General features: G+C 41.4%; 1 protein-coding gene across 35 annotated transcripts in view; it reads right to left on the reverse strand.

Moving 5' to 3' along the window:
• CLASP1 (cytoplasmic linker associated protein 1) overlaps positions 1-16,266 on the reverse strand; it is a 265,289-nt gene that overhangs the window by 49,255 nt on the left and 199,768 nt on the right. For all 35 annotated transcript variants that reach the window (XM_074967093.1, XM_074967088.1, XM_074967091.1 and 32 more), the window contains 4 exons: positions 13,835-13,898; positions 11,705-11,868; positions 10,372-10,450; positions 7,926-8,069 (listed from right to left, as the gene is read on the reverse strand). In XM_074967093.1, the coding sequence (XP_074823194.1) occupies positions 7,926-8,069; positions 10,372-10,450; positions 11,705-11,868; positions 13,835-13,898 (451 nt within the window). The remainder of the gene's footprint in view (positions 1-7,925; positions 8,070-10,371; positions 10,451-11,704; positions 11,869-13,834; positions 13,899-16,266) is intronic.

Here is a 16,266-nt window from a genome sequence, read left to right on the forward strand (position 1 = left end):
TTTTTGCATACCTTGCAATTGTTCTTCATGGTGTGGGACAACCCCACATTCTGAACTAAACATCTCTGTCCCATGCAAGCCTTCAATACAAGGCTTCTTTACACGTAAAGTTTACCAGAATGCAGCAGAACTGATGAGTAAGGCTACGTTTTAGTCACGGGTATTTTTAGTAAAAGTCATAGACAGGTCACGAGCAGTAAACAAAAATTCACAGCCTGTGACCTGTCCTGACTAAAACTTGGGGGGAGGGGCATCTGGGGGCAGCCTGGGGGTGCCACAGGTACTCGGGGTGTGGGGGTGGTTTACTGCCTGGGGGGTGCCACGGGTGCTCGGGGGTTGGAAGGGCTGGGTTGGTTCCCTTCCTGGCTCCTGGGAAGTGCCGACATCCAGCTCCTAACTCCATGGACTGCCTCCGCTCTGCCCCAAGCCCTGGTTTTGCAGCTCCCATTGGCTGGGAACTGTGGCCAATCGGGGCTGTGGGGGCAGTGCCTGCGGGCGGAGGCAGCCTGTGGAGCTAGGAGCTGAGGGAGGGGAGTTCCTGTCACCCTTCTGGGGAGCCCCCCCAGGTAAGCACTGCCCCACACCCCAACCCTGAGCCCTCCATACCCAAACTCCTGCTGCTGGGTGGTGGGGAGGCCGCGACTGCACCAGCAGCCAGGGCTGCCCAAGCTGCTCAGGCGGCTCCCAGGCAACCACACAGGCTGCTGCAGAAGTCACAGAGGTCCTGGAAAGCCACGGAATCCATGACTTCCATGACAAACACAGAGCCTTACTGATGAGTTATATACCTAGGGTCAAAATGCCTATCTGCAACCAGTGGTGTAACCGCAGAATTGGATCTGACCCTGGAAATTACAGAACAATTCACTTCATTGTACTTAGAATATTTTCCCACATAGGGCCTGATCCTGAAATACAAATTCAATGGGAGTTCTGCCTGAGTAAGGACTACATGGTAACTCCCCAAGAAATATCAGTAATTACATGCTAATTCATGCTAATGTATTGATAACTGCAATTTACCCACATCACCACTATTTGCATTGCAACTTTGTGTCACTTTTCCTGAATGGTGATAACAACATCCAGATCTTAAATAGCACTTTGTCATCAGTAGCTCTTTACAAAGTGCTTTACAAAGGAGTTCAGAATCATTATTCCCATTTCACAATGAGAAACTGAGGCACAAAGAGATGAATGACTTGCCCAAGGTCAGGCAGCAGACTAGCAGTGGCCCCCCGTCTTCTGAGGCCCTGTCCAATGCTCCATCTACAACCTCACACTGCTTCTGAATAGTATCACCCAAGCAATGAACTTTAGTGAAACTGACAGTAATTTACATGCTTACATTACAGCTATAGTTTGCCCTCAGATACCATGCACAATTCCATTGCATCTGAGAACAAAATCTGATCCATGCACCACAAAACCTGCTTTACACAGAGAGCATGATCTGTGATGCAGAGGACAGTTTTTGTTCTGCACACACTAAATTGCCTTTCACCCCTTTTTAGTATGGTTTCTAGCAAGTTACTCCTAGCTCATCTGCAGCAGAGTAAATACTCTCTTGTGTTAACAGTCTTTAAAAGCAGGGGAAATATTTACCCCTTAACACTCTGGCTATCATTGCAGTTCCCCGTTTTAAAAATTAAGCTTAGCAGTTTTGACCATGCACAATTTACTGACATAGTCAATAGTTTTTCATTGTGAACTGAACGTACGTTTATTTCCATTTCACTGTGAGGTGGAATCATGACATTACATAAATACTAATTGGTGTTAACTACTCATTTCTTTAAAGTAGATCACAGCTATTTAAAGCTACAGTGGGTCATAAGTTTAGGTACAGGTATTACCTATGCACAAGTATAAACTGCCTCGGGAGACACAGCAGAACGTTTGGAATATTGGTATAGAAGGTACAGCTTGCGCAGGAAGGACAGGCAGGGAAAAATGGAAGGACTTGTTGCCTCGTATATAAAAGGTGTATACACTTGCACTGAGACTGAGGTGGAAATAGGAGACAGACTTGTTGAAAGTCTCTGGGTAAGTATAAAAGGGGTAAAAAACCAAGGGTGATGTCATGGTAGGGATCTATTATAGACCATCTAACCAGGAAGAAGTGGATGTGGCTTTTATTAAATAACTAACAAAATCATCCAAAGCACAGGACTTGGTGATGATGGGGGTCTTCAACTCCCCAGACATCTGTTGGGAAAATAAGAAAGCTGGGCACAAACTATCCAATAAGTTCTTGGAATGTATTGGAGAAAATTGTTTATTTCAGAAGGTGGAGAAAGTCACTGGGGAGAGGCTGTTCTAGATTTAATTTTGGCAAATAGTGAGAAACTGGTTGAGAATTTAAAAGTGAAGGCAGCTTGGGTGAAAGTGATCATGAAATGATAGAGTTCATGATTCTAAGGAATGGTAGGTGGGAAAACAGCATAATAAAGATAATAGAATTCAAGAAGGCAGACTTTAGCAAACTCAGGGAGTTGGTAAAGAAGTCTAAGGGGAAAACAGTTCAAGAGATTTGGCAGTTTTTCAAGGAGACATTATTAAGGGCACAAGAGCAAACTATCCCACTGTGTAGGAAAGGTAGGACGTATGGCAAGAGACCAGCCAGGTTTAGCCAGGAGATCTACAGTGATCTGAAACTCAAAAAAAGAGTCCTACAAAAAGTAGAAGTTAGGTCAAATTACAAAGGATGAATATAAACAAATAACACAAGTACCTAGGGACAAAATTAGAAAGGCCAAGGCACAAAACGAGATTAAGCTAGCTAGAGACACAGAGTAACAAGAAAACATTCTACAAATACATTAGAGGAACGAGGGAGACCAAGGACAGGGTAGGCCCATTACTCAATGGGGTGGGAAACACAATAACAGAACATATGGAAATGGGAAAAGTATTGAATGCCTCTTTTGTTTCAGTTTTCACCAAAAAAGGTTAGTAGCGATTGGACATCTAACATAGTGAATGCCAATGAAAATGAGGTAGGCTCTGAGGCTAAAATAGGGAAAGAACAAGTTAAAAATTACTTAGACAAGTTAGATTTCAAGTTTTCAAGTCACCAGGGCCTGATGAAATACATCCTAGAATACTCAAGGAGCTCACTGAGGAGATGTCTGAGCCATTAGTGATTATCTTCAAAACTCATGCAATACGGGAGAGATTCCAGAGGACTGGAAGAGGGCAGATACAGTGCTAATCTATAAAAAGGGGAATAAGGGCAACCCGGGGAATTACAGACCAGCCACCTTAACTTCAATACCCAGAAAGATAATGGAGCAAATAATTAAGCAAACACCTACAAGATAATAAGGTGATACAACAGTCAGCATGGATTTGTCAAGAACAAATCACTTCAAACCAACCTAACAGCTTTGTGGATGGGGGGAAGTGGTAGATGTGGTATATCTTGACTTTAGTAAGGCTTTTGATACAAACTAGGGAAATAGAACCTAGGTGGAGCTACTATAAAGTGGGGGCATAACTGGTTGGAAAACCATTCCTAGAAAGAAAAGGAGTACTTGTGGCACCTTAGAGACTAACAAATTTATTTGATCATAAGCTTTCGTGAGCTACAGCTCACTTCATCAGATGCATGACGTAGCTCATGAAAACTTATGCTCAAATAAATTTGTTAGTCTCTAAGGTGCCACAAGTCCTCCTTTTCTTTTTGCGGATACAGACTAACATGGCTGCTACTCTGAAACCATTCCCAGAGAGTAATCATCAGTGGTTCACAGTCAAGCTTGAAGGGCATATCGAATGGCATCCCGCAGAAATCAGTCTTGGGTCCAGTTCTGTTCAATATCTTGATAAATGATTTAGATAATGGCATAGAGAGTACACTTATAAGTATGCAGACTATGACAAGCAGGGAGGGGAGGGGGGTTGCAAGTGCTTTGGAGGGTAGGTTTAAAATTCAAAATGATTTGGACAAACTGAGAAATGGTCTGAAGTAAACGGGATTAAATTCAATAAGAACAAACGTGAAGTACTCCACTTAGGATAGAACCCATCAGTTGCACACATACAAAATGGGAAATGACTGCCAGGGAAGGAGTAGTGCAGACAGAGATGTGGAGACAGTGGATCACAAGCTAAATATGAGTCAACAGTATAACACCATTGCAAAAAAAAGCAAACATCATTCTGGGATGTACCAGCAGGATTGTTGTAAGCAAGACACGAGAAGTAATTCTTCCACTCTACTCCACGCTGATTAGGTCTCAACTGGAGTATTGTGTCCAGATCTGGGAGCCACATTTCAGGAAAGATGTGGACAAATTGGAGAAAGTCCAAAGAAGAGCAAAAAAAATGATTAAAGGTCTAGAAAACGTGACATGAAGGCTTCTTCAATTATTATCAATAATAATTATTTCTATTACACCAGTCAGGGCCCCACTGTGTCAGGCATTATACAATATACAGGAGACATCCCTGCCCAATAGCACGTACAGTTTGAGGCCCTGTCTACATTGGGAGTTTTGTACCAGTGTAGCTCCCATGATGTAGTTGCACCAGTACAACCCCCTAGTGTACAAGCGCTGCATCACTGTAATGCGTGACTTGTCCACAGGGAGCAGAAGTTGTTCCCATCACATGGGCTGTGTGAAGTGAGCTGATGGTATCAGTCGATTTCCTGCTGGACAAATGACCACAACAGTTTATACTAAATTACATCCCTTCTTGGCAGTCTCCAAAGTACAGGCACGTAGTTACTTGGAGACTGACTCCTTGTCACTCTCGAGATGGTCCCCACATTTCTGGTTGCGGGGAAGTTTGCATTTCAGACCTCTGTTCTGTAGCCAGAGAACCTCAGTCTTCAGGGCTGGGCAAGCTGACCCCTTTCACGCACACTAAATTTGCTAAAAGACTCACCTTTTGCTTCAGGCTCTTCCAGAATAAAAATAAATCTTTTTGATGCAAAATTTTGGTATTCTATTCCACATTCTCAACAAAACATGTTGTTAATCTGTGTTCTTCAGAGCAAATTTTGCCTGTTTAAACTGGCCCATGATCATTCAGTTCATTATTGTATCATGAATTTAACAACTTCACTGACTGCAACCTTGCCAGAGACAAGGGCTGATGATTCTGCATAAACCATTTGCTGCAGTTTGCATTGTGTGCCTCCTGACATTAATGGGTTATTTATTTATATATAAAGCCATCAGCCCTGCTGACAAATGAAGGCACGGATTATATGGGCACTCTGCTCATTTTTAGTAACCAAAATTAATATTTTGCTTTAACTGGGTAACCTACAATAAAGCTTTTCAGCCAAGTGTAGTAGCCACCTATGGGTTTTAATAAAATAGATTCCGTAATCTCAGATCAGCCTCCAAGGCAGTGTGACAATTATTAGAGTATTGTTTAGTTAGAATTAACTTGCAGTTGACATAGATCTCTGCAGTAGATGAAGCTAGGAACAAACACTTACTCCCAATATACACAGGCTGTATATCTTAACAATACTGGAATCTGACTGTCCTATGCATCCAAATTTTCAGCTGCAGCAGAGAGGCTCCTCTTCAATTTTGCATGCAGCAATGATGACACCTAATGGTGGAAACATTTTTTTCAGCTGTGCAATCCCCAGAGCTTTTGCCTTTCAAGCCATAGTTCTAGTAGTTAAACAGAGAGCTACAACTTTACTAAGCTACTAAAGAATTCACTCCCTCCCTCCCTCTCTCTCTCTCTCCTGTCACCAAGCAGTAAATTAATCAGACTGAAATGTTTCGGGTTCAGGTGAAGCCCAGGGAACAAGCATGCTGTTTCACTCTTCATTTAATTCTTTCTGATTTAAAATGGATATGTGCATTCTAAGTTGCTTTAGATCTAGTCTGTGGTTTAAAGTCGTCATAGCTGCTATTCAGAGCAGGGACTGTCCTGCTGAAGCGAAGTGTCAACTTGCACTACTAAGAATCATCTCTGAGGGAGTGCTTCTAAAGAGTGCACAAAAAAAGTTTCTTTAGATCTCACTGGCTTGTACTAGAATGTGTATAACATGGAGGTGAAAACTTCCTTTGGAGATTCCTGACTGATATTTGTGAGCTCTGGTGCATTTGCAGAACTGTTGATACTCAAAGAAGATTTTCAGGACCATATTAGGGCATACACCATAAGTAATACACACTCATTTACAGACAGAATTTGCTTATTTACAAGCAAATACTTCCTTTTTACTGGAGTTATAAAATGCTAAAATATGATGTTGGCATTAATACAATAAATGAAATATTTAAACAATTAAAGGCTCTGCACATTTTAATACTTAGGCGAAATTTCTGGTATCTTTTTGTTCATCTGTGTCTTTCTAGGAACCTAGATCTTAGATTAAGGGTCCATTGTGATGAACTGCTGAACACCCACAAACTTCCATTCCATTAATCTGCAAACTGGATACAATTAACTTAGGCTTCAATAGAGACTGGGAGTGGATGGGTCATTACACAAAGTAAAACTATTTCCCCTTGTTTATTCCGCCCCCCACCGTTCCTCAGATGTTCTTGTCAACTGCTGGAAATGGCCCACCTTGATTATCACTACAAAAGGTTCCTCCCCTCTCTCCTGCTGGTAATAGCTCACCTTAAGTGATCACTCTTGTTACAGTGTGTATGGTAACACCCATTGTTCCATGTTCTCTATGTATATAAATCTCCCCACTGTATTTTCCACTGAATGCATCCGATGAAGTGAGCTGTAGCTCACGAAAGCTAATGCTCAAATAAATTTGTTCGTCTCTAAGGTGCCACTAGTACTCCTTTTCTTTTTGCGAAACTTCCACTCAGTTTGTCTTAACTAGGAAAAATGTCTTGAGTTTCAGCTGTGTTTTGCCAACATGTTAGCTAAACCCAACCTAAACTTGACCTTTTTCCTAGTGCAGATTCAGGGTGACACTGTTAGCTCAATTTTAGCTTGTCTGTTATCATGCATCTATGCTAGGAAAAGCATCAATTTAGCTCACGTTAGCTAAGCCTGACCTACACATGACAGCTTTTCCTAGACAAGACATACCAACCAATTTAATAGGAGTCGAAGGTACTTAGCGCCTTATTGATATTTTTAAATACCATATCTCAGAGATAATATCAGATTTCATTTGGAGCACATAGTGTACAGAGAAACTTGATCTTTAGCTAAATGACCCCCCCCCCCAAAAAAAATTACTTCTCATGTGTCACCAACTGCTTACCAAAATACACACTTGGTCAGTCTACTTTCTCTTTACATTGTAATGGTGAGTACTTTAATCATTCACCTGCATGAAAATCGACTGGAAGAAAATACAGACAAAGATATTTCAAGAACATCTTAGAACAGCCATACTGAGTCAGACCAATGGTCTATCTAGCTTAATATCCTGTCTCTGACAGCGGGCAGTGCCAGATGCTTCTGAGGGAATTAACAGAACAGGGTAATTTTGAGTGATCCATCCCCTGCAGTCCAGTCCCAGCTTCCAGCAGCTGGAGGTGTAGGGCTATCCAGAGCATGGGGTTGCATCCCTGACCAGCGTGGCTAATAGCCATTGATGGACCTATCTTCCATGAAGTTATTTAATTCTTTTTTTGAACCCAGTAACTTTTGGCCTTCACAACATCCCATGGCAATGAGCTGCACACATTCACTGTACTTCCTTTTATTTCTTTTAAACTTATGTATTGAATAAACCCAAATTGTCAAAGGTTTAGTTTTATCTCAATGGTTACATTGTAGAAACAAAGCTAATATAACACTTTGAAAATGTTTTAATTAACGTTAAGAAATAGATACAGGGGAAGGAAAACAAACAAACAAAAACTCTTACAAATCGCCTAACCATGCAATTTTTGGTTGTCTTCAGACTTAGTTTAATTGCCCTTAGGCAAGGTAACAGTCCCACTTGCAATAACTTAATCATTCTAACCTACCTTTCTTACATCTGAGCTCTTTGGTTCTGTTGTCCAAGTTATGATTCTAGATACAGCAAGTCTGGTCTCACTGGAGTTCACAAAGTCTGTTGGGTCCATCTGTCTTGCCAGGGACTCAATGTACTTCAGAATTGCAACTTTTACCTAAGAAACGTAAAAGGATATTGTCATCCTTTGTTGGTGAGATGATGGAAAGTGGACATCTCTCAAAACTATCCTGTGCCAAATAAAACTTGTAAGCTCATCTCTGCTCTATAATGACCCATAATGAAAAAGAAATATGAATTGGACAATCTTACAGCTCATTGGACAGGTCTAGACCACCATCCTGCACGTAAATGACTAATGGAGACAGAGTACCCTTCTGAAAATCTGTTAGAAAGATATACATAGTTTTATGGAAAACTCCTATAGAATTTAATAGGGGCTAAACTATAGGGTTTTACAGAAATTACTCTAAAAACCTATAGAATTTAATAGACGATCTATAAAATTCTGTAAATAGAATACAATTAAATTGTATAGGATTGTGCAAGACACCAACAGGAAAGTTATAATTTTCTCACAAATTAGATAGGATTTTTACAAGAGGCTACGAGCTGGTAAAAAATAAAAATTATTTCTTCACCTATTCCATAAAATGTATTTGCATGTCATATTTCAGAAACAAAAGGAACCTTCCACCTATACTGACTGCTTGAGAGACCGCAGCCTAGCAGTCTCATGTATAGGGTAGCATTGTCCGTCTGGGCAAAAACTTTGGACTCCTGCCTTAATTAAGACTTTTTTGAATGCCCACGGTTGGGTTTCCACTAGGCCCTGAATTCCCACTTATGGCAACAGTGTTCTCCCTCCCTTTCATAAGACACCTTATGCACTACTGCATGCAAAACAAAGAATACATGATTCCTGGAGTTTCTGAAGTTCATTCACCTTTGAAGTAGCCACCTTGCACAGAACTCTCTACACACACCCAAACATATTCCTTTGATGGAATGTAGTATCTCAGATAACAAAACAAATCTCAGTCTAATGTTTCTCCTCCAGACCATATTACCTCTGTCCCAAAGAGACCCATTTATATCATGGTTGGAATTAACAAGATTCATCTGCCAGGAAGAGAGTAAACCTGCATTCCTATGAAAGCTCCTAGAACCTGCCACTTTCCTTCAGTTTTGGGACCTTAATAGCTTGACAGTGTCCCTGGATAAATTCTTTAAAGCACTTAAGTGATTTAGGAGAATAGATCCCATTTTTCAAAATGACCTAGGCATTTAGGAAACCGAAGCACCATTGATTTCCAAGTGAGATTTTCAAAAACAGCTTGATTTCAGTGGGAATTCGGCCCCACAGCTCATTTGAAAACCTCCACTAGGTGTAGGGTTGCCAACTGTCTAATTGCAGAAACCCAAACACCCTTGCCCCACCCCTACCCTCACTGAAGCCACGCCTCTGCCCCACCCTGCTCACTCCATTCACCGCCCATTCTCCCCCCCACCCTCACTCACTTTCACAGGGCTGGGGCAGGGGGTTGGGGTGCCAGAAGGGGTGCGGGCTCTGGGCTGGGTGTTGGGGCTGAGGGGTCCAGAGTTGGGAGGGGGCTCTGGGTTGAGTCTGGGGCAGGGGGTTGGGGTGCAGGAGGGTGTGCAGGGTGTGGGCTTTGGGAGGGAGTTTGGGTGTGGGAACAGACTTAGGACTGGGGCAGGGGGTTGGTGTGCGGGAGGGGGTGAGGGATGCGGGCTCTGGCCAGGCGGCTCCCAGAAGCGACTGGCATGTCCAGATCTTAGGCTCAGGGGTGGCCACGCGGCTCTGCACACTGCCCCTGCCTGCAGGCACCGCCCCCGCAGCTCCCAGCCAATGGGAGCTGCAGAGTCGGCGCTCAAGGCGAGGGCAACGTGCAGACACCCCCTGGCTGCCCCTGTGCCTAGGAGCCAGAGAGATGTGCTAGTTGCTTCCCGGGGCCGTGCGGAGCCAGGGGCAGGTAGGGAGCCTGACTTTGCCCCGCTGCACCGACTGGATTTTTAGCAGCCTATTAAAATCTCTCAGATTGGTTTCAGTAGCCATTGGAAGATCAATTCCAATTCCAGGAGATTCCTGGCCAATCCGGGAAGGTTGGCAACTCTAACTAGGTGCCTATCTACATCTTTAGGTGCCTAAATACCTTACAGAATCTGGCCCTTCTGCACTTAGCGTAAGTCAGTTTTGAAAATGGAACTTATAAGACATTTTTGAAAATTTTACCAAAAGGTATTAGTACATGTTAAATATTGCAAAATACATCAAAAGTATTGTTTTTTTTTATAAGTGTCATATTATACATGTGCTTTCAGGTAGTTATTTTTCCTGTGAATATTATGTACTCAAGTATGATGAAGTGTTTTAAAAAACATCCTGAGATTTAAATGGACCATGTTTATGTCACAATGCAAAGGTTTTCATTGCTTACCTTGAGGTTTGGTGTTTGGGTCTGATCTACAATAAATCTCATCAAAATATTAAACTGCTGATCAAACGGAAAAGAATCCCTATTCAGAGAGGAAATGAAGATTTCCATTATTATTAGAACAAACACATTTTAATACATTTAACTTACAGAAAAAAAATCACTAAAAAAAAAATCACAGAAATAGCCTTTAAATATTAAAACATTATTCTGTGAAATTCACCTGTGTTTGACCAGCTACCAAGTGGGTTGAATACCACAAATGTAAATGTGTTGAACGAATTATTCATTAACACTGGTGAGATCTGTCAAATCAATATATTCACAGAAAGCTACTCAGCCTGCAATATGTAGATCCTTCCTGCTTTTGTTACCCTGTTCTTCCTTTCCCCACTTTACGTTGCTCTTTCATTTTCTTATCTATAGCAGATCATGTTTTATCTTTTCCTGAGTGAGCTTCAATGGTTGATTCCTATTTTCTTTCCCTCTCTCATCTCCTTCTCGTCAAGTGGATTTTAAAAGCCCTACACAAATTAACCCTTCATGGTGCCACCTCTACCAGAGTGTGAAAATGCGGTACATGTGACATCCTTGGCTAGGCAGCATGCTATAGTGGATTGAATATGCACGCTAGGAGGCAGGAACACCTGAGTTCTTATCCTCACTTTGCTACTGACTTGCTGGATGTTCATGAATAACTCAGAACTTAGTATTTAGGCACTTTTCATTTTCTGAACAAATGACTAGTGTTCATCATCCAAGCTGGGAGAAACAAAAAGTGCAATCAAACATTAAATAGGAACACAAGGAAACAAAGCACATTAGATTTCAATGTTCTTTCACTTTTAATAATCTAAAGTGCTAAGAGCAAGGTAAGTATATTCACTTTTTTTATTATTATTATTTGTATTACCGTAGCACGTAGGAGTCCTAGTTATGGGCCAGGAACTCATTGTGCTAGGCACTGGACAAACACAGAACAAAAAGATGATTTCTGCCCCTGTTTTAAATATATGAGAAATGATTCTGCTTTCCTTTTCATTAATGTAAATCGGAAATAACTCCATTGAAATCAATGGAGTTAAGTAATATAAAATTAGTGCAGTTCAGAGGAAAATCTGGTCCATTATTTTAACCTGATATTGGGAACTGGAATCTGCTTTGTTATACTGGTGAACATCCAGACTAACTTCACTGGGAGGTGAATCTGGTCCACTTCTTGAAACAAGTGTGGGATGCAGTGTTTCTGAAACGTCCATCCATAAAACAAAGCAGGCCTAGGAGGTGCACCACAGGTGATGGATTAAAGCATCCCTAGAACTTTTGCATATCGTACCTTGTTACATCCAGAGCTTTCTGAACTTTTGCCTGCACAGATCCTAGCAAGTCTGCTCCCATTTTCTTAAGTAACTGCGTCAGGAGAACAAAGAGCCAATCTTGCAAGTCGTCCTTATGGATGATGATGAAATCTACCAGGGTTTCTAGAAACATGCTGAAAACCTACAAATAAATGCAAATTTTAAAAAAGGGGAAATTACGTTTTTAATCAGAAATGATCACGAGAGAAAGTCTACAAAAAATCTGGGTTTTAAAATGATTTTGTTATAGACAGTTTTATGAATGGATGTTCTCAGTGAACATGTTAGCACTAGAAATCACTGGCATTACACATCCAGGATGTGCCGTATTAAAATGTCATACTAAATAGATTAAGGAAGAGGGAATGAATACACTTACTCTCTGTTGTGAGTTCCACCGCAAAGCAGGCCATGCAACAAAACAAACCACTCGTTAGTACACATAGTGAATCAATGCTGACTGCTCTGGTGCAATTTTTCAGTGAATTCACAGATGGCTTATAAAAACTTTTACAACATCTTTCTTCTTTTTTTTTTTAATCATAGTTTTTTAAATATCATACATCTTGGGCCAAATCCAGTCTCCTTACTCATGCGAGTAGGGACTTTAAAGCCAACAGGTATACTCAAATGAGTAAGGATAGCAGAATTAGGTTTTTTTGTTTGTTTTTTTACATGTGTATATATATGTATCCCTTTGTGAATTTATGAAATGAATGTTTTTTTCTCTTCATTCTTTTTCCCCCTCCCCAATTCATTGCAATATCTATGGCGCAATCCCACAAGCCCCTCCCAAATGCTAAATGTATTCAGCATGGATGAGCCCCTAGTTAGTAGCGACAGGCCAAATTCTGATCTCAGTAGCATTGGTGGAAATCTGGAGTAATTCACCTGTTGTTAAATTTGTGTCATACATAATGAAGTCAAATTGCAATGAAGTCTATAAAGTTACCCAAGATTTACACCACTATAACAGAGAGCAGAATTTGGTCTAGGTTACAATAGTCTAAAACTTTTCACAAATTGCAAATGTTGTTGCAAACATAGTCACCCCTGACCCTAGCAATGCCACATCAGACAGAATTTTAAAGAGCCAAAATATTGAGCTCTTTTGCACGGGAACTGCCAGACAGGATCAGACCAGTGGCCCATCTAGTCTAGTGTCCTGTCCCTAATGGTGGCCATAACTAGATGCTTCAAAGGAAGGTCTGCAGTAGGCACATATGGAATAACCTCTCCACAAAGGAAGTTTCTGCCTGACCCCCACCAGTTAGTGTTGGTTTACTACATGCTCGGAAGCACTAGGATTTATTAACCTAATTATTTCTTTTAAGCCGTTCTAACATAACTGTGGATATTCTCATCGGGTATATAAACAGCTAACCTTCTGGCCACAACGTATCCCAAATCCCCCAGTGGGGAGATCTGTCCCAAGCAGTATTAACTTGTTCAGAAAAAATGGAGGGAGATGATATACATGCCCCTGTTCTCACACCTTCCTGCCCCTGCTTGCATGGACAGAGTGCCATAGCATCTGAGAGGGGTTTGTGTGTGTCCTGGAAGGTACTCAAGACCCCGTTAGAGAAGGAGAGATTGGTAGGTCTATGGAAAGGTAGGCCCACTGCTTGGAAGAATGGTGTTACAAAGATGGTGGAGTGCTCATATGATTAACGTTGCTTTAAATGTAAAATTATAAATATAAAGTCACCCTGCAGCTTTCATATTGCTGCTTAATACATATAAACTACCATTCATACTGTACGAAGGCCATGGCCATTTAGGGCTTCATAGTGTCACTTTGCTCCATATCATGCCCACTTACCATAGAAGCAGAAATAAAATCCAGATCCTTCTCTTCCAAGGTCTGGATTCTGCAAGGTGATAAGTGCCTTGAAAGGGGCTGAGCATCCAACTCCCAGCAACTTGCAGGATTGAGGCCCAAAAGCACAGAACCCTACCACCTGAACTAATGGAGGGTCTGTAACATACATGTCATCAGTTCCAGTTCCATCCAGTAGAGGTCACAGGCACAAATACACAATTACCCAGATCATGACAACATAACTGTACACGTTGTAATGAAAGAGAGTAAGCCAAAAATGCATTACCTTGCTGTGAGGGTCAGCAAACATGCGCGTAAAGATCTCACACAGCCGTTTTAACTCGACTCGGCTAAAACACACAACAAAACGTTATGTTAAAGCTAAATCTTTTACTCACAACAGAGTAGACTAGAACTGTCGTTGACAATTGAAAAAAGATTGAGATCTGATCTTTTAAAATAGACCTGGTTGACCTAACTTATGTCAGCATATAGCATCCACAGTAATTACATTGTTTATGTGTGCCTACACTTTGCTCTTTTGTGTGGGTGGTGGGCGTCGTCACCAGGAGCCCTTGTGGATTGTACCTTCAATGGGGGGCACTGTCGGATGGCTCCTAAAAGCCATTAACAGCCAGCGTAAGCAAACAGTGAACCAAGACAACAACAAAAAAGTAGACAGTTCTCTGTGGTCAGAATTCTCCCTGGGTCCCTGCTTTGGTACAGCCAGTTACATAATATTTTTAGTGCTAAAACTCCATCTCAAATGTTGCAAAGAATATTGCCCAAACCCTAAAGTCCTTATCTGTTTTCCTTACTCAGGCAAAACTGCCAGCAGAGCCAATGAGTTTTGCCTGATTAAAGAACAAATGAAAACAAATGAATAGGCTGGATGCTAGGGGTTTTTTGACAACGTTATATTGTCCTCTCAAACTAGAGGAAACGTGTGAATGCAGAGTTAATCTTCAGAGAACTCCAGTTCAGGTCAGGATTATAGGCTTCCTTTCTCCACAAAAAGGGTTTCGTCCATAGATCTCCAACCATGCAGATAAAACCAAAACAGACCTCAAAGAGTAGGGAAGGGAACACTACTAGCCGATAGTGTGACTTTTTTAAAGGTAGCTTATTTAAAAATAATAGATATTTTCATCCAAATAACCATATTCTAAGCATAAAAACTGATACAAATTTTAAAAGAGCATAAGACAAAGATGACAGTCTCCTGAGAAGGAAGAGCTGGATGCAGAGGAAAGCAGTCCTTGTAACACTGCCAAAGCAAGCTGTCAGCTTAATTCAGTGTGGAGACTGAACTGTCTCCAGAGAAAAAAGAACAAAACTCCAAGTGACTGTCCTACAACTCTCACCTGACCTGATGGGGATTGCATCTCCCTCTGAATGAACTCCTTTTTATTTCCCTAATGAAATTTATCTCCAGACAAGGAATAGAGAAGGACAGCTATTCTGAACTTCCCTATTTTCAAGGCACACTGACCTAATATAACAATATGGGTGCCAAACTAAAACAAACAGCTCAACAACATTTTCTCGAGGGACTTGCTGGCCCCAGCTATATCCAGTAGATCTAATCAGGATGATCTTATAAAAGAAGGACTTTAGAAAATTGTAAAGAAACCGTTAGGATGGGTAAGTATAATGAAACTCTGATACCACTTTAGACCCCACAACCTTTCCACACACAGAATGCCCACTGAAGATAATGCATGATTAAGGCTGCAGCGACCACTGGAGCACCCCCCGGCACCAGAGCAGCAGCATCTGCTGGAGCACCCCACCCCCATCCCTCCTTCCCCAGCACCTAAGATTTAGTTAGGGGTATTTTTAGTAAAAGTCACGGACAGGTAACTGGCCGTGACTTTTTGTTTATTGCCAGTGACCTGTCCACGACTTTTACTAAAAATACCAGTGACTAAATCGTAGCCTTACGCATGATCAAACCCCATTCAGCATGGAGTACTGAAAAAGGACCCTTAACCAGTAAGTTCAGAAGAGTAAAATACCCCCTCCCTTATTAAACTTGTTATATAAATTAAGATGACATTGCAGCAAATCACACTGTGTTTAATTTGAAAAATCTATTCTCTAATAACCTTGGGTACTTGCACCTTGGACTACTGTACCTACTACTGTCCTAGTAACGCCATGTGAACACTTTGGACTATATGTCCAAATTACTCAAGCAGGCACCAGCTGATCAATCTAAGAAGAGCCCTGAACTACCCAGGAGAGGATAAAATTACAAATTAAGAGCAAATATAAACATCAGCAGAACTAGAAATAATGTACAATTTTAAAAATGTAATGCAGAGATTTAAAATTAAGATGATGCAAGCCCTGGTACTGGTCTATAATATATCCAGGATCAGAGCCAAGAAAGTCCTGCTAGCCTAAGGGAATGGTGGAAGTAGTACAGTTTGATACACTGCATACCACCAGGACTAGGAACAATAATTTCCTGCAAGAGCTACACAACCAGGGAATCTCCATCACTTGGTGTTCCCAGAGCCTCCTCCTTTGGATTCTCACTGACACCATATATGCCCTCACAGATCACATCCCCATACACATAGGTATCAAAATCAAAATTTTATCCAACCTTTACACACACACACACACACATACACGGTGCCAATGGGCTGTCATCAGATCCTCATTAAAAACACACTACTTCCGTGGTTTCTCAGCCAGGGGTATGTGTAC

The sequence above is a fragment of the Natator depressus genome, chromosome 11 (assembly GCF_965152275.1).
Source record: "Natator depressus isolate rNatDep1 chromosome 11, rNatDep2.hap1, whole genome shotgun sequence".
NCBI lineage: Eukaryota > Metazoa > Chordata > Testudines > Cheloniidae > Natator > Natator depressus.